Source organism: Sardina pilchardus, chromosome 21 (genome assembly GCF_963854185.1).
Source record: "Sardina pilchardus chromosome 21, fSarPil1.1, whole genome shotgun sequence".
Taxonomy (NCBI): Eukaryota; Metazoa; Chordata; class Actinopteri; order Clupeiformes; family Clupeidae; genus Sardina; species Sardina pilchardus.
Window position 1 is genome coordinate 5,400,682 of NC_085014.1, and position 19,256 is coordinate 5,419,937.

General features: G+C 42.0%; 2 protein-coding genes across 2 annotated transcripts in view; both read left to right on the forward strand.

Moving 5' to 3' along the window:
- LOC134069510 (aminopeptidase N-like) overlaps nucleotides 1-2,197 on the forward strand; it is a 20,633-nt gene extending 18,436 nt beyond the window's left edge. Inside the window, exons 18-20 of the mRNA XM_062525491.1 lie at nucleotides 210-350; nucleotides 658-739; nucleotides 875-2,197. Of these exons, the coding sequence (XP_062381475.1) occupies nucleotides 210-350; nucleotides 658-739; nucleotides 875-1,051 (400 nt within the window). The 3' untranslated portion in view covers nucleotides 1,052-2,197. The remainder of the gene's footprint in view (nucleotides 1-209; nucleotides 351-657; nucleotides 740-874) is intronic.
- Nucleotides 2,198-4,293: 2,096 nt separating this feature from the next.
- On the forward strand, nucleotides 4,294-18,419 carry LOC134069509 (aminopeptidase N-like). Its single transcript, XM_062525490.1, has 20 exons — nucleotides 4,294-4,925; nucleotides 5,159-5,301; nucleotides 6,280-6,419; nucleotides 6,851-6,977; nucleotides 8,505-8,659; nucleotides 9,329-9,442; nucleotides 9,738-9,878; nucleotides 10,157-10,222; nucleotides 10,373-10,438; nucleotides 10,622-10,797; nucleotides 11,079-11,155; nucleotides 11,398-11,525; nucleotides 11,934-11,989; nucleotides 12,090-12,237; nucleotides 12,954-13,045; nucleotides 13,714-13,824; nucleotides 14,131-14,298; nucleotides 14,599-14,739; nucleotides 15,254-15,335; nucleotides 17,820-18,419. The coding sequence occupies exons 1-20, from the start codon at nucleotides 4,294-4,296 to the stop codon at nucleotides 17,976-17,978; spliced, it is 2,922 nt and encodes a 973-aa protein (XP_062381474.1). The 3' UTR covers nucleotides 17,979-18,419.
- The last annotated feature ends 837 nt before the right edge of the window (nucleotides 18,420-19,256 follow it).

Below are 19,256 nucleotides of genomic sequence, written 5' to 3' on the forward strand. Positions count from 1 at the left end.
TTAAGCAGCTGTGAATGTTTTTTTTTTTCTTTTTTTCGTCAAGACAGATTTTAAAATCCAGCCTTTTATGAATGGGATCTTAGTGCAATCTAACACGAAAGTGACAAAGTTGGCTCTGGTTACACAAGATTACTGCATCAGTGTAAAGCAAGATCCTTTTAAACATGCATAAACGGTCCAACCAACGTTTTCTGTGTTCTCTCCTCAAGGTACATTCGATACATGATGGATCCTAATAGGAACCAGATGCTGGACATAGCTGAGATAACATCACACGTCGCTAGTAACATTGTGGGCCAACCTGTCGCTTGGAACTTTGTGGTAACAAAATGGGATGACATCAGTTACAGGCAAGGCTGACTCTGTGCTTTTACAGCTGACATCATGACGTCTGTCAAACATTGAGTCAACCTTTACCGTATTATATTACAACGTTTTGACTCATACTCTTTGCACGAAGAACAATAGTCTTGACCAAAATAACGATGGTATAAGGAAGGACATCCAGACAAAAATGATCATCACATAATGGACAGAGGACTCACATCTACATTGATCTGGTCATAACAAAGACAAAAGTGATACTTACCATACTGCAAGTCAAAACAAATGATATGTTGCATAACTGACTGCTTGCACAACGTCATTTTTCAACAGTTATGGTCCAGAGACAAATGAACTGGCTGATCTTATTCTCAAAGTCACAAAGAGGTTCTCCTCCAAAGCGAAGGTTGATGAGGTGAGTGTGTCACAGCCAAGCTGCCTGCCACTCTCCACTGTCCTCTACCAATGGGAAAACAATGTACTTAAATGAACAAAATAAATAGAAACAGAAATAGAAAAATAATTGATGAGAGCCATTCTCCGTGTCCAGCTGCAGAGCTTCAGAGAGGTGCTGTCCCAGGCTGGGCTGGGCTCGGCGGCGAGGGCAGTGGACAAGGCCATCCGCAGAACAGAGGACAACATCAGATGGGTCGCGGAGAACCGGGAGCAGGTCCAAGAGTGGTTCTCAAGGGAGGGAACTCTCCGTGGAGAGGATGGACTTGACTGACCGCAGGGTGTAAAAACACAATAGAAACGCTTTCTAGAACACAAACCCCTGGATAGCTGGGTAGAGTGAACGGATTAACTTTGTTGATTAACTATTGTGCATGGATGAATCTGATTGCCTGATTGAATTTGAATGGCTGAGACATATTTGAATTCATAACATGGATGACCCCAGGATGACAGGGTGAATGGCGAATGACAGGGTGAATGGAGATGGCTTAAAGCAACACTAAAGCACTTTTCTTCTGAGGTATGCACGCTATTTGTTTATCCATGATAAAGGATGATGTATTGCAACATTGAAGCAAGTCAAATGTGTAGTTTTTCATTCCAACGAACTACAGAGCCGCTACCCGATCTGGTAAACTTAGTAGTGCGGTCATAGCTGATATGAAGGCTGTGAAGCGAATGCAGAAGTGCTGTTCACCCTCTTACGAGTTGATGAACTGCTGAAATGATTTTGGAAACATTATTTTAAGGTACAAAAAACTCTTTAGTGTTGCTTTAAGGGGCTGACTCACTGGATGAGTGAATGAACTGGTGTATGTATGTGTGAGTGGAATGACTGGATGAATGTGAATGATTAAATGAACCTGTGTGTGTGTGTGTGTGTGAGTGGACAGACCTGCGTGGCTGAGCTCATATAACTGATATCGGAGCACCTTATCTAATCAGCAAGGCTGTGCTTTAGTCACTGGCTTTATCACCCTATGACTTTCCAAAACCTGCTTTATCATATGCAGCGCTTTCTTCTTCCTTTGAGATCTAAAATAACACCTCCCTCTGGCTATATACAGTATATATATAGCAATATATAATTGTTACTGAATAGCAACATATACTTGTCACTGAATAGATTGCTTGAATAGTTTGCCTTTCATTTTCACTCTTAGTTGAATTGTACATCAATATATAATAGAAAGGCAAAACCTTGATGATTTGAATATAACAAATACAGTAAACAGACTTTTGTAAACAGAGCTATTTTGCTTATTGTTGTAATAAACGTGTTTATGCATACACTTGTCAAGATGGATTCACAGACCAGTTTTATTTTTTTGTGGATTGCCCTGAGGAAGACTCAGTGGAGGCGAAACGCGTAGGCTTTTCATCCAATGCAATAAAGGATTTTTAACTTTTTTCACTACATCGGTGTGCCTCGGACTTTTGACTGCCTTACAAACACAGCACCAAGTAACTTCATACAGGACAGTCACAGTTTTTTTCAATTCTATCTATGTCCATTCCGAAGAGCACCCGATTTAAATCTTTATATTGACCCAACGCAGCACACTTCTCTCTCTCTTCAGTTTCATTTCTTATCATGCTCTGGGCCCAGAAACTAACCTGGACAAGGACTCACCCTCCTCACGTGACCAGGATACGGTAGTAAGAAAATATGTGTTAAGTACCAATAAAGTTCATTTGCTTTTACCGCTTATGTTAAGTTCAATTAAAAAAAATGTTTATTGCTTCATTGCCTTTGGACCACTAAACTGTACATGCAGAACTACTGGTATATTGTATTGTGGTTTATGATTCACTCTACACTAATTTGCTGAAGAGAGCTTCCGTTGAAACTGTACAACTTGAAAATAGCTGGCTACCTGACATCTAGCTGATGAGACTCAAGCGGACAGTGAGTGAAGTTGAATTATGCCATTGTTTACAAGATACACCAAAACCACTAGCCTGGAAAATCCAGACCCTGGTAATATAGAAAGGTGAAGGGTCTGGCCACGAATAATGTAATGGCCCAACTCAAGGGGCGGCATCAAGCATGCCACGATTGAAAATCTCACTGCACGCAATTATAGATAGCACTACGACCAATGTTTACTGAATTCCAACATTGCAGTGTTGTCATCATCAGTTTAGCTCGCCTCTGGCCCGCCTATATCAGACACACCGGTTTAATTGGCTCCTCATGACGCGAGAGGTAAAAGTAACGTGCTTCATTGCTCATTGCCAGAGTGTCTTGCAGAGACAATTCATATTGTGCTCTTGCGGGAATTCTGCCTCTCCAGGGTACAAAACCACCTTAACTAGAGGCACACTGGTCCTTGTACTGACATACCAGTTGGTGGCTGGTGCAGTGATATTCCCAGCCGTTTTCCATAATGGGAAAACACCCATGGCCACATGATGGAAGCACAACCTCAGCTCAGCGAGGCGGCAGAGAGCAACTCCGGCTGTGGTCAGACTCTGGGCAGTTTCCACGGCCACTGTCTGTCCCTGATGGCGCATAGCTGTGGCCGGTGACAAAGCAGTGGTTCCTGGGTCTTGAGCAATGGAATTTTGTAGACGCTGTTTGTCTAATTGCGCAAGACAATAAGCGCAGCTGTTACTGATGTCCTTCATTGGTAAATGACATGCAACACTGGACAAATATGAGCAGACAGGAAATGGTGCAAAATGTCTCATCGTCTCAACAAACTACTGGAAAGAATAGCAAAAGAAAGCACACAGATCTTTGCAGACACACAGAGGTATGGGTATTTGCAGACACACAACCTATTTGTTTCATTTTCCAAAAATATGATTTGTGTGTGAGTGGTGTGTGTGTGTGTGTGTGTGTGTGTGTGTGTGTGTGTGTGTGTTTGTGTTGGGTCTTGAGGGGCATGTCAATCAAATATTTAGTGTTTTCAGTTTTTGTCTGACTGACATCTTGTTATGATAATAATCTATCAGTCTTTTGTGTGTGTTATTCAATTGTTACCCTTCCTCTGAGACACTGCTCCACACTGTAATGTCATATTCAGTGGATATTGATCTTAACACATTATGTACTGTGTGAAGATTACAAAACTAAAAAACAAAACACTATTTGTAAAATTGTAGCAGTGCTATGTTACAGGTACATTCAACCTCTGTCTGTCTGTCTTCTGCTGCAGGTTTTTTTTTGGTTGTTGTCATAAACATGACTCCACACGCTCTTATCGAGTGTCTTTATGAACAAGCTCATTCCTGTGGTTATCCCTGAACCTCAGGTTCCTCGGGCGGCCTGTGACGTCGACAGATATCCAGACAGATACAGAGTACTCAGCAGGCCCTTATCTGCTGTTTTCCATGGCCAAGAAGACACACGAGGCTGAGCCAATCCTGGGAAACACTGTCAAAAATTAACCACAATGGCTGCTGAGGGGAAAAAAAGAGTGAGAGAGAGGGGCGGAAAAGAAAAAAAAAAAGGTACAAAAGATCCAGAGTTGCTGGCGGTCGGGTTCACTCCCACTTCTGACAGCCATGGGGAAAACGTTCATATTCAGCCTGCCGGTGGTGGTGGCGGGGATCGTCCTTGGAGCCGCATCTGTTGCATCCATCATCGGCCTCGCTGTGGTCTACTCCCAGGCGTTATCGAGGAATGCGGAGCCCTCCGTGGCCACCACCACCACCACCAAGCCTATTATCACCAGCAAGCCTGTTATCACCACCAAGCCCGTTATCACCACGCCGACACCGTCCAACGAGCTGTGGGACCAGTACCGGCTGCCAGACACTCTTGCACCACACCAATACAACATCACCCTGTGGCCTCGCCTGACGAAGAATGAGCACGGCTTGTATATCTTCACTGGACACTCTACGGTGGACTTTCAGTGCGTGAAGGAGACAGACCTGATCCTCATTCACTCCAACAAACTCAACTTGACCAAGTCTGGTGAGCATCACGCAACACTGACCGGACTTGGTGGTGCAGTTGCACCAACTATCAAGACCACATGGCTTCAGGTGACCACAGAGTACCTGGTCATCCAGCTCAATGGCAAACTAGAGGCAGGGAAGTCCTACCAACTCTATACCAGCTTTACTGGAGAACTGGCGGATGACCTGGGAGGATTTTATAGGAGTGAATACTATGAAGGAACAACCCTTAAGTAAGTAAAAATTGGCATTTTGAGGTATACTGAGTTATTGAACAGACATAATGTAGAGGGGCCAACAACTACTGTAGTACAAACGGCTCATATAAATCATATTAAAAAACATGTAAAAGACCAAAATAATATTTTCTGGAATGAATAGAAATTCTCACAAGTGAGAAAGCGCAGCTCCAGATAATGTGCGAGTCTCAAAACTGATACAAACTGACATAAAATGAATGTTTCAGAGTTGTTGCCACAACCCAGATGCAGCCGACTGACGCTAGGAAAGCCTTTCCCTGCTTTGATGAGCCGGCCTTGAAAGCCAAGTTCTACATGACCCTCATCCACGATCGCAACACTGTAGCCCTCTTCAATGGCATGGAGATTGGTGAGTTTGTCAAGTCATAGTTTAATGGTAAATCATTCAATAACAAGCTTTAAACCTAAAAGATATCTGGGAAATGAATGTCAACAACAGACCAGAGATGCTCTTGTGGTCACGTGACACTTGATGCACCTCAGTTTTTTTTTTTTCTTGTGCCAATGTTCTTGCATAGCTCTGTGTGTCATGTCTTTTTGTATACTGTTTAGGCAGATTTGTACTCTCCACTCATGCCAATAAGAGATTCAAATGCAATTCAATTTAAATATTTTATAAATCTGCTGTTATCAAGTTGAGCATTTCTTGATACAGTAATTTCCCACATATAAGCCGCATTGTGTACAAGCCGCAGGACAGTGTTTTATGCAAGTTAAAAGAAACAAAAAACATATTAACACCATATTAACTGCCCCCCTGTATTAACCTCATATCGGAAGAAATTTTGCAAAACCAATGTATAAACCGCGGCTAATAGTCGGGAAATTATGGGTAGATATTTAGCTGTACAGTATATTGAACATGCACTGCACAGAGGAGAGGACAGGGCAGGGGGGTCCACTTATCTGATGCTCTGGCGTCACCTTGACCATGTCGAAATGGTACTTAGAGATTGCTGAGCCAGTGAAAGAGACGAGAGCCGCAGCAGCAGTTCATGCATGTTTATGATAGCTGTCTGATCATAAAAGTTATGATGTACTCAAAATATTGCTTGAAGCAGTTTAAAGTACATTGGACAAACAATGTATATCAGTCCACATTTTGCGTTTGATGCAATGTATCCCTATCTGTGCAGAACACGTATCTTCACTCAGCTGCAATATGAGTCTCTCAGCTGTTACATGACATTTTCATCTTAAACAAAACCACGTAAAGAGATGTTGTTTGAAGCTACAGGACATTTCTTCACTCAATGTCTCAATGTGTAGTCCACTCTCATGCAGTAACTGTAACGTTGTTGTTGTTGTTGTTGTTGTTCCTCATTAGCTACTGTCAACCAAACAATGGAAGCAGCGGAGGTGTCCATAACCACGTTTGAACCGACGCCGATAATGTCCACCTACCTGCTGGCATTTGTTGTTTGTGAATTCAGCTCCATCAAGACTCCACCAGCAGCCAAAGTCTTGGTAATGTCCTCTTTATCTTATTTGACATCGAATGACACTCCAGGCTCCAGAGTGGCTAAATGCTGTCACCTACCTGCTTGTCTGTGTATTGCAGTTTTAGCACCTGAGCTGTCACACTCATTCAGTCATGCCTTCCTTTCTGACAAGGAAAGTCATATCAGACTGAAAGTGGAACTGTGCATATCAAGAGATGTAGCTTAAAGTGGAACTGGACTTATCAAGAGATGAGATGTAGCTTAAAGTGTCACAATTTTTTTGTTGTTTATGTTACCAAACAAGATCATTCCCCACCAGATAACATTTTTACAGACGTAGTCTTCATCCATCTAACAGAAATGCAAACATCAAATAGCAATTGCACCCTCTTGTGGATAACTGCTACATTACATATACAGTAACAATAATTGATGCAAAACACTTTCCCCTGGCAGATCCGCATCTGGGCTCGTCCACAGGCCATTCTTGAGGGCCAGGGAGACTACGCCCTGGAAAAGACAGGCCCTATCCTGGACTTCTTTGAGAAATACTACAATTCTTCCTATCCACTGGAGAAGTCAGGTGAGACGTTCAGAAGATATAGGCTACCAACCTTTCAGCAAGGGAGTTTGGAAAAAAAAGAAATTAAGTATATTGTTGGGGCTTTTTTGCCTTTATTCATAGGACAGTGAAGAGAGTGACAGGAAGCAAGTGGGAGGGAGAGATGGGGTGGGATCGGGACACGAGCGCAGGTCCCCGTGGGCACTCGGACCCGTATGTGGTATGAGCGCTGTTAGCCTGTTGCGCCACAGCATCCCTGGAGTTTGGAACATTTTAACAAGAAGTTCCATTCTACAGCAATGTGAGATTCTAAACATTCTTCAGAATGTTTATTTTACAACATTCTGGTCACAACGGTGTGATGGTACCAAGTGGGATGGTGGCGAGGTAACTCGAGCTGACACGGAGGGGCTCAGAGAGGTGAGGTTTGCTGAAACAGGTCAAAACGATGGATGTATGGCCACTTAGCTGTCCAAGGCATCAAAGAGAGAAACAGCTGACTGACCAAATGCCACCTCCGCCACCACTGGCCATACCATAATATGCCATGTAAAAGTCACTAAACTGTGTGGCAACAGTAACAGCGCTCATACCATACTGTACGGATCCGAGTGCTTACGGGGGACCCAGGTTCGAATCCGACTTGCGGTCATATCCTGATCCCACCCCATCTCTCTCTCTATCCACTTGCCTCCTGGTCCTCTTCACCATAATAAAAGCAAAAAGGTCACTAAATAAAAGCAAAAAGTCACTAAACTTCCCAGACTCCCATCTGTCGAGTTCTCTCTCATGTTGTTTTGTTCTGTCCTGACCATGGGGCAGGCGAACGTTAGGAGAGCGTAGACAGTATGGCGGCCGCCATGGTAAATAGGAGACCAGTGTTAGCTAGCCATTCCATTGAATCCTATGGGGTGTAAGCGCCACTTTTGACATCTAATAACGTTACAGCTGAAGCGTTTTAAGCCTTTGTACGAACCTTTTCTCTTTTCGGAGTAAATACAACATTGTGAGATTGGCGTTATAACCTCGTAACTGTCTTATCGGCTGAGTAATAAACGTTTTTCCGAAAGCAATGCTAAAGTGACGTAGGTTAGGTAATGCGCATGCGTCCAGAGAGAGTAAAGTGTCGCCATAGGTCAGACCTGGTCAGACTACGTGCCGACGTCACATATACGTCTCCTGAGCCTGAGCCCCGGTTTCAGGGGACAGTCGTTTTTGGTTGCCTGTCCCCGAGAAAATACAGAAAAACTACCTATGTCCTCATTTTTTAAAGATAAAACTTGTTTGTACAGTATTTCAATCAGATTGATAGTCAAACTGAAAATGTGCCAGTTTTTTTTCACATTTTTGGTATTATGTCCTCGGTTTTGACCTTGGACATCTGGTCACCTTACAGTAGACCAAAAGGAAAACGGTTGAAATGTGCTTCCTTGGTCTCTGCTGACGTCTACGTGATAGCTCTGCCTCTGTCCATATCTTTTACTGTCTATGGTCTTGACTCTCCTGGTCTCACTCTCTCCATCTTGCTCCCCATCTCCCGCCTCACAGATCAGATCGCTCTTCCTGATTTCAGTGCGGGCGCCATGGAGAACTGGGGCCTGATCACCTACCGAGAGACAGCCCTTCTGTACGACCCCAAGAGGTCCTCCAACGCCGACAACGAGTGGGTGGCTACCGTCATCTCCCATGAGCTGGCTCATATGGTAAGGGTGGTCATAGCTCACAAGCGGTCATCTGTGTTAGTGAGGGTAACTAGACGCAAAAGCCTCTAAACACCACCTCTGTCAAAAATTAGATAACGATGATGAGTGAATGCTTTCCTGGCTTAATATATCAGGGGAGAGGGGAGTCCAATCTCATCAAATAGCCCACGTGCAGGCGAAGTGAGCTGGATAATGAACGGGCCATGAACTCGATTGTATGTAAATGTATGTCTATGTATTGTGCAGACAAATGCATCCAAACTGACACACAGCCCAGTGAATTTGCATTCATGGTAGCATGTGTGTTCTCAAACGGTTGTTATAGCAGGCTCAAGTAGAAACAATGGAAGCCCTTGGGTGACGGTATGTTAAGCTAATGTACACTTGCTGTGTTCAATATGCTAAGAAACACCTTTCTGTGGGTGGTGGTAGTGTGTGTGTGTGTGTGTGTGTGTGTGTGTGTGTGTGTGTGTGTGTGTGTGTGTGTGTGGATGGGGGGGGGGGGGGGTATTGTTTATCATTATGCTCATTCCAGACACATAAGTTTAACAACAATAGTCTGAACAGTAGTCTTGCGTTGGTAGGGTGTTTATGTTTGGCGTGTTGTCAACACATTTTCTCAGACCTGCGTTAATAATGACTGTGCATGTTCACATCATATGTTTACAGTGGTTTGGGAACCTGGTTACAATGAGGTGGTGGAATGACCTGTGGCTGAACGAAGGCTTCGCCACCTACGTCTCCTTCCTGGGTGCTGACTCGGCAGAGCCGGCCTGGAAAGTTGTACGTCTCTGCGCTTATCAGTCTGTTCAGTCGCACTGATTGCATTCACATCTAGCAAACTAACATGGGAACTTGAAACAGCTACTATTACAATGAACTGTGTACCTGTAATGGCGTTCATTAAGACAAGTCATTTGGTATGAGAGAAGTAAACTACACTGATCTTTGCTTGACAAACTGTTAGTATATTTTACCCTTTATCTATACTTGTCATCAGAAAGACAGCACTGAGTACTGTTGGTGACCGACTTGCCATCCTCACATGTCCTTCCCATATAATATTCCTGCTCTGCAGAAAGACCTGTTTGTACTGACTGTCCACGGGGTGTTTGGTGTGGACGCTCTCGCCTCCTCCCACCCTCTCTCCTACCCTGAGAAAGAGATCAACACGCCAGCTCAAATCAGCGAACTCTTCGACTCCATCACCTACAGTAAGGTAGGCTATGGCTGCATCAGATCACCTACATTAAGGTATAGGCTACTGACTAAATCACCTACAGAAAGGCAGGACACTGACTCCAAAAAGTATTTAAAAATGTAAACATAAAGTTTACATAGAGAATGCTTGGAGTATATGGCAAATAGATACGTATCCAAGATTAACTCTCTCTCTCTCTCTCTCTCTGTCTCTCTGTGTGTGTGTGTGTGTGTGTGTGTGTGTGTGTGTGTGTGTGTGTGTGTGTGTGTGTGTGTGTGTGTGTGTCTACATGTCAGGGTGCGTCAGTGTTGAGGATGCTGTCTGAGTTCGTGACAGAGGCCGTCTTTTCCAAGGGTCTCAGTGTAAGTCTGGAGCGAAATCCTCTCTCTAATCAAATTACAACATTTCACCGATAACCTGCTGTTTTGTAACAAGTATTCTGGTGATTTAACCAATGCACAAAATGTGTTAAACGCTACTTCAAATAAGAATTGGAAAATCTCTCCCTACAGACTTACTTGGATGAGTATAAATATAAGAACACCGTGTACACAGACCTTTGGAAGCATCTACAAACCGTAAGTTAACATGCACACATGTTCTGGCTTTATGTTAATGTTTCTCTCTTTTTCTTTTTTACTTTATTGGTATTCAACAGTCATTAATCAACATTTTATGTACTGTAAAGGTACACCAAAGGTGTCTGGAATAGTTACTGTATCATCGCTGAATCACTGATTCCTATTTTGTTCATTCCCAAGGCGGTGCATCAGAATCCGGCTGTGCAACTCCCAACCTCCATCGAGGAGATCATGAACCGTTGGATCCTCCAGATGGGATTTCCTGTCGTCACCATAGATACCTCAACAGGAACCATAAGCCAAAAGCACTTCCTGACTGACCCTGAGTCAGTAGTGGACAGACCATCCGCTTACAAGTAAGATTCATCACTGATACCGTGACGCATCGGGTGCCAACCTGTATTCCAATCTTCCACATGTATGGCTAACATACACAATTCTCACAATCAACACAATATAACAGTAAACTTTAAACAGTTTTACTCTTGTGTTAGCGACTCAGTATACTTAACTAAAAGTACAGCAAGTCTAGGTATGAGTCTGCATTGATACTGTGAATATGTTGCCTCGGGACTTCTGTGGGATTTCCTGAAATCCAGAAACTCAACAGTTGGCTTTTTTATTATTATTATTTCAGCTATGAGTGGATTGTGCCCATAACATGGATGAAGAATGGAGCTCAACAGGATCCTAAATGGCTTGAAACCAAGACAAGTAAATCAATTGTTTTATCAGCTTCATTATCAGCAACATTATCTTTTGCTATGTTTGTAATACATGTGTGCATTTACATGAATTGTTTTGTTGTTGTTGTTGTTGTTGTTGTTGTCCTTATGTTCATGTGATTCAATATTTGTGCTCATTGAATAGCATTCAACTCCAATTATTGTTATTCCAAATATGATGGGTTCTATGAAACTACACGGTATAAAAATATTAACTTAACACCATTTCAGCTGATCATCTAGCAATGAAGACCAATGAGTGGCTTCTTGCCAACCTCAATGTTGCTGGATTCTACAGGGTCAACTATGACCAGGCAAACTGGGACCGCCTTCTGAATCAACTAAACACCAACCATATGGTACACACAACATTATACCGTTACAGTTTATCAAGAAACACATAAAAGCTCATTTCTATTATGCTATTAATCACTGTGTACTGTGAGTCTGTTTTCTTTTTGCAATGTTGTGCTTATTTGTGTGTAGTGAATATGTTTGTCTTGTGAATGCAGTGTATATGAGTTGGTGTTTGCATGTTTTTTTAAGTGTAATTTATGTTTTGTTCATGATTATTTATCTTCATTTCATTGTATTTGTGATGCTGCAAGTGTATTTATGTGGTCCGTTTATGACGCATATTTTATCTGCATATCCATTAAATCTGACTCCCGTAAGCGCTTGTATGTTGTCCATGACATTGAAGTACTCTGTGGGTGTCAGTGTTTGTATTGTATTAACACACTGCTGCTGTCCTATGTTTTTTGCAGTCCATTCCAGTGATCAACAGGGCTCAGATTGTGGATGATGCATTCAACCTGGCCAGGTACAGTAGTCTACATTCTTCTCTCTTATTCCATAAGTTTCTGTATCATAATAGCAAACCAACACCTTCACCGGCTATCCAACTGTGCTGTATCTTTCAGGGCAAAGATTGTGGATACTGTCCTGGCTCTAAAGACCACGCAGTACCTGTCCAAGGAGACAGACTATTTGCCGTGGCAGGCGGCTGTAAGCAGTCTGGATTACTTCTTCCTCATGTTTGATCGAACAGAGGTGTACGGTGTCATGCAGGTCAGTGTTTGGATCAACACACCAACTAGTGTCTGTCAAGGGAGTTTAACATTGTTGGAATTGACCTGGAAACTTAATTTAACTATCATGCACTACTGTTGTCTTTCGCACACTGCTATCTTGTCTTAGCTACTACAATTGTCTTTCTCTTATCTACTACTATTGGCCGGGTTTCCCAGATTCGTTAAGAAGCTCTTACGTGCTAAGAACTTCTTAGGAGCGTTCTTAGAAAGTTCTTAGAGCGTTCCTAAGAAGTTCTTAGCACTTAAGAGCCTCTTAACAAATCTGGGACACCCGGCCAATTTAACAGACTGCTGTCTTGTCTTATCAGACTAACGGGACGTTCTCACCAAGAGCGATAACTAATAACGATAACAATAAACAAATATCACTTTTGTTAATATGAATGACAACGTTCACACATAAACTATAACTATAATGACATGAAGAACGATATTGTTGGGGATCACTTTCAGAGCGATTTTGAGAACGATAAAAAGCTAACAGCCAATCAGAAGTTTCAGAAATCACAGTTTAGCCATTACATTCATTAACATCACATTTTTATCATTGGTCGGTGTGAACGCTTTTATTCGTATGGTTATAATTATCATTAAAGTTATCGTTCTTGGTGTGAACGGCCCTTAAGAACTTCAAGTCAAGTTACAAGCAATATTATTATTTCAAACTTTATTAACGTCTTCTATATCTTTCAGAAATATCTGGATAGCAAAGTGGAACCCCTTTTTAAACACTTTGAGACCATTACTACAAACTGGACAACCATCCCCGATGGACACGCTGATCAGTGAGCAGTTTCTTTGTTTTATCTCACATATCTATGCCCACAGAACATTACAATCATGTCCACAACTACACAAGGGTCCCACCTGATGTTTCTCCATTTTTTGTCAATACCCCCATTATTCATGCATAATACTTGAAGTAAGCCCTGAGACTACCGTAATTTCCCGACTATTAGCCACTGCTTATACATTGATTTTGCTAAATTTCTTCAGCTATGAGGTTAATACAGGGGGGCAGTTGCTATGGTGTTTTGTATGGTTTTGTTTCTTTTAACTTGCATAAACACAGTCCTGCGGCTTATACACAATGCGGCTTATATGCGGGAAATTACTGTAATAATGGGACTAACAAGCCCAAGACTAATAATAATGCTATTGTTACCGGCACCGTGGCTGTTGGTGTTGTGTAAAGCCTACCTTACACTGACAGACTGACACGATTTGGGAAAGATTCTTGAAAGATTGTAGTCTTTAAAGTAGCCTAAAGCTTGAATGAGGGGCATTAGTTAAAAGACTACAATCTTTCAAGAATCTCTCCCAAATCTTGTCAGTGTGAGGTAGGCTTAAGGTGTGTTTTTAGGCATGACGCAAAGGGGTGTAAAATGGGTGTTACTGTAAGCTATCTATAATGTGAGCTCATAACTGTGCATGTACTGTATGCATTTGGCAGGTACAATCAGGTGATTGCCATCTCGCTGGCCTGTAAAGTTGGAGTGGCGGGATGTGCTGAACTAACCCTCGGCTGGTTCAAGGAGTGGATGAAAGACCCCGAAAATTACTTGTGAGTAAGGTTGTTGTTCAATGTGAACACTTTACCAGTTGCAGATACACACAGGAGAGGTGTTAAATTCATTGTGCTATCAGGAGGGGATTCCCATAATACTTAACATCAAAAACAAAACACTCAACAAAGCATCCTTTATGTTTATTTGAGCATCTTGATCCCAGCCCATTCTAAAACAGCTGATGTTTACTGATACTTTGTTTACTTGTTTATTTGAGCATCTTGATCCCAGCCCACTCTAAAACAGCTGATGTTTACTGATGCGTTGTTTACTTGTTGACCTGTGTGTGTTTCTTCCTCTAGCGTCGACCCCAACCTGAGGCAGACAATGTACTGTAATGGCATTGCAGCAGGAGGTGTGGAGGAGTGGGACTTCGCCTGGAAGATGTTTAAGAGCTCGACCAATGCTGCAGAGGCAGAGAAACTGCTCTATGCCCTCTCCTGCACTAAAGTGCCATGGCTGCTCAACAGGTGTGTTCGTGTGAGAGAGAGAGAGAGAGAGAGAGAGAGAGAGAGAGAGAGGTGTGTGTGTGTGTGTGTGTGTGTGTCAAAGAGAATGTGTCTGTTTGAAGACACATTGAAACAAGGCTGATTATATGACAACATACTGTACTGTATATTTCAATCTAAATACATGTTGCTCAATGGTCGATTTGTTTGGTTTTAAGTGTGGTTTAAAACAGACTTACTTCATCTTTGATAAGCAACATTTTTGATTGATCGCTTTGAATAGAAGTGCCTAAATGATTATTGTGATTGGTCAACTTGAAGGTACCTACAGTACTCTCTGGATCCCAATATGGTGCGCAAACAGGACGCTACGTTCTCCATCATCTACATTGCGGGCAACGTGATTGGTCAGCCTCTGGCCTGGGACTTCATCCGAGCCAATTGGAAGTTCATTTTCAATGAGTGAGTAAGAGAGCTGATTGGGTCCTTGGGCTTGAACACGCTCTTGAAGCATTCAAAGGTGCTATTGTTAGCTCCTTTCCTTTCTCAGGAAATGGTCCTTTTATTGCCCCCGATGGATAAATCAGATTAACCAGAGTCAAAGTCCTTCATTGTTTATGCAAACCTGGCCAATAAGGCTGATTCTGATCAGTATAGCCCCCTCACTCACACACACACACACACACACACACACACACACACACACACACACACACACACACCACACACACACACACACACACACACACACACACACACACACACACACACACACACACACACACACACACACACACACACACACACACACACACACACAGAACCACTCTCATGGACCAAGTTCTCAAAGAAATGCAAAAGCAAAAACAAATGCAGACAACAATCTTGACCGTTATACAGTGGACATGTACTGTACTTGCTTGCTCAACTGTGTTGCCTGTGGTTCACGTCGCTGTGTTGCTCTGTCACTCCTCAGCTATGGAGGCGGTGGACTGTCCTTCGGCAGGCTCATCACTGGGACCACAGAGAGATTCTCCACTGAGTTTGAGCTCAACCAGGTACTGTATGCCAGCTGCTGGCCACCAAACCGGGGTATAGGGGTCCATCTCCACCAGAAGATGCTATAGGGGTCCACCAAAAGATGGTGTTGGACTCTTACACCATCTTCTGGTGGACCCCTATACCATCTTCTGGTGGAGATGGACCCCTATACCATCTTCTGGTGGCTCCTAGGTGGGGTCCATCTGAAGAAGGTATAGAATCCTGGAATATGCCCACTTGACAACAGGAGAGATAGAACTAACGACTGGCTTTTGGCCGTATCCATTTAGAACTAACAATTGGCCTTTGGCCATAGCAACCATCCATTTAGAACCAGTTCAAGTAGTTTGCAGTTAGTCCTGCAAGTTCAGAAATTAGTTGATATGTGGCAGGAAGGAGTAGTTCTGCAAACAAGACAGTTTTAGCGATGTAAACATCTACATTATAATAGGACATGGACACTACACAAGAGGCAACAGTGGAATAAAATTATAAGCAGGAGATAAGCCTCACGGCAGAGGCTAAGCCCCGACCTCGCCATTATTTCCATCTAAACAGGTCACCTTCGTCGGCCGTTATCCCTTACTTATTATACCATTCATTAAATGGTTCTTTAAAGAACTGTTGCTGTGGCCCCGGCAGTGGCGCAACTGGCTGGGGCACCTGCACCGTACGCTGGCGACCCGGGTTCGTTTCCCGCCCCGTGGCCCTTTCCAGATCCCACCCCGACTCTCTCTCCCACTCACTTCCTGTCATTCTCTCTACTGTCCTGTCCAAATAAAGGCATAAAAAAGCCCAAAAAATTATCTTTAAAAAAAAAAAAAAAAAGAACTGTTGCCGCAATGGTTCTTTGAAGCACTGAAAAAGGTTGTTCTATGGCATCACTCTTAAGATCCGATACTGGGTGTAGCACCTAAGAGGGTTTATTGAGGGTCGATGGCGCAATAAATGGGCAGGGCCTTCCAGGGAACTTTGACTGTCACTTCCTGCATCAGCAGATGTTTATGTGTTATGAATGTAACGTCCCCATGCTGGTGTTTTGCAGCTAGAAATCGTTCTGCATATTGTACAGAATTCTCCAATGCGATCATTCCATTCAATAAAATTCGAGAGAGAGTACCGATTTCATAACATCACATTTCACTGGTAACATTTATTAAATAATGAGCCGGTGACTGTTCAATGTAATATGAGGCATATACCGTATTTTCCGCACTATAAAGCGCACTGGATTATAAGGCGCACTGTCAATGAATGGTCTATTTTCAAACTTTTTTCATATATAAAGCGCACCGGACTATAAGGCGCATTAAGCGAAACAAAACCGATAAGTCAGTCAGTCAAACTCTATCAAACACTTTCACAATAACATTTTGACAGAGCGCTGTGTATCACACAAAATCAATTCGAGGTCCTGAATTATTCCATATATAAGGCGCTCTGGATTATAAGCCGCACTGTCTTTTTTTGAGAAAATGAAAGGCTTTTAAGTGCGCCTTATAGTCCAGAAAATAAGGTACACAATTAAGTACAGTAGGCTATACAAGTTAGTATGAGGCATAATACACAATTAAGTAGGCTTTACATGTTAATATGAGGCATATACACAATTAAGTAGGCTATATAAGCCTACTGTATGCACAAGCACATAGCCTCTCGCTGAACTTGACTCTCAATGTGTTACATTATTTGGCAATGGGAAATGCCGTGGCTAGACTTGTTTTTATGGGCAGAAAATTAACAAACACAAATCAAAATAAACAATTACAAAACACCATTTTGTATTTTTAAAAGGATATTCCACCATTTGGAGAATTCAGCTCATTTTCTACCTCTCTTCGAACAAAACAATTAATATTTACCTTTTTCCCGTTCAAAAAGAGTCTGGCGATACAACTTTTAGCTGCAGCCTAGCATAGATCATCGAGTCGTTTTAGACCATTAGCATCTCACCTGCTATAGCATAATGCTTAAAAGTGACTAAGATTTCCGGTAATTTTCCCATTTAAGACGTGTCTCTTCTCAAGTTTGAAAGTGTTTCAGCGTGATGTAAGCAGGCGAGATGCTAATGGTCTAAACCAGACTCACAGAATGGATGAATGAACAGGAAAAAGGTAAATATCAATTGTTTTGCTCGAGGGGAGGTGGAAAATTAGCGTAATTCCCCAAATGCTGGTGGAGCAATATCCATTTAAACTGTATTAGTTGGTCATTGAACTGTTGTATAAAAGCAATATGACAAACAGTATGACACTTGTGGTTGTGGTGTTGGTGAATGATATTGCCACGGCTGTAATTACCTTCGGCAACGGGCCTTCAGCCTTGTGCCTATGCTGCAATTACAGCCGTGGTTATATCACTTACCGACAGACAGACATCATTCCAACTTCTTATTTATTTGCTGTTGTATGCTGTTTACGGGATTTACTGTAATGCTCAGGATTCAATACACACATCATCACAATTCACTTCCTTGTTTTGTTCCCCTCCAACAACCACAGCTGCTGAGCTTCAAGGCAGAGCACGCGGAGACTGGCTTCGGCTCCGCTACCATCGCCCTGGACCAGACGATAGAGAAGACAAAAGCCAACATCAAATGGGTAGCAGAGAACAAGGACAAGGTGAACCAGTGGTTGTCTGAAGCAGTTGGACAACCGTGAATAACAAGCCAAACATGTACAGATCAGCGAGATGATAGGCTGAGAGAGATCTCAACACCAGTTTTAATCGGTGTTGATTGGTCGGATATTAGACGTATGGCTCGATGAAGCAGCCAAGCACTGCATTATTTAATGTTGAATGATAACACTGTAATATACCGCGACACCAGCACTTATGAGATCTGTAAGATATTTATATTTGTTCAAGTTTACATTCAGTGAAGGTTTAAGGACATGATGCAGAGACCTGCTGATGTTACCTTCATGAGATTTACACATGTGATGCCAAAGAGAAGTAAGAGATGATAATGTGATTTTGGTACCTATATATTTTCAATCAATAAAACACTGTATAGATTTAATACTGACCAGAAGCTGTTTGTTTGCCTCTCATTGTGCACACACACAACATCTAGAAAACCATACCAAAAGCTTTCTTATCAAGCATAAGTATACATAAACAGTTATAAAGTATTCATACAGCCATATACTGATTGATGTCAGTCTATATACAGTGAGGAGAATGATTATTTGAACCCATGCTAAAGTTGACTAAAAAGAGAAATATAAAATCATCTGTTGACAATTGATCTTAATGCCTTAATTAAACAAATTAGTAAAAATAAAAACCGCTAAGGACACCAATTTTCTTTGTGATTGAAGATGTATCGTAAATTAATACATTAATGAATGAATGAATACATATTTGACCCTTATGTTAAATTCAGAGCAGGAGGATTATTTTATGCTTTTATTTTTAAATACTCATTGAGCTCAATGCAAATCAAACAAGCTAATAGACTAACTGAAAAAAAATACCATGCCAATTTCTAGCTATGGTGAAGGGTATGTGATGATGTGGGGCTATTTTAATTCCAAAGGCCAAGGGAACTTTATCAGGATGCATAATGTGCTGGATCCATGAAATAGCTGGCCTTTAAAAATAAAAAAAACATATATTAAAAAAATCCTCCTGCTCCTATGGGAATTTAATATACTGTAGGGGTCAAATACTTATGCCCCCTGTAATTAAGGAAGAGCATTCATTTATTTATGATACATTCTTCAGTCACAAAGAAAATATAGTGTCCTTAGCGGTTTTGATTTTTTACTCATATTTTTTTAATTAAGGCATTAAAATCAATTGTCAAAAGATGATTTTATATTCCTCTTTTTAGTCAACTTTAGCATGGGTTCAAATACTTGTTCTCCTGACTGTAACTAACAATACACAAACATGAATGCACTCCTGTTGTGCCATGATGATTTAAATACACC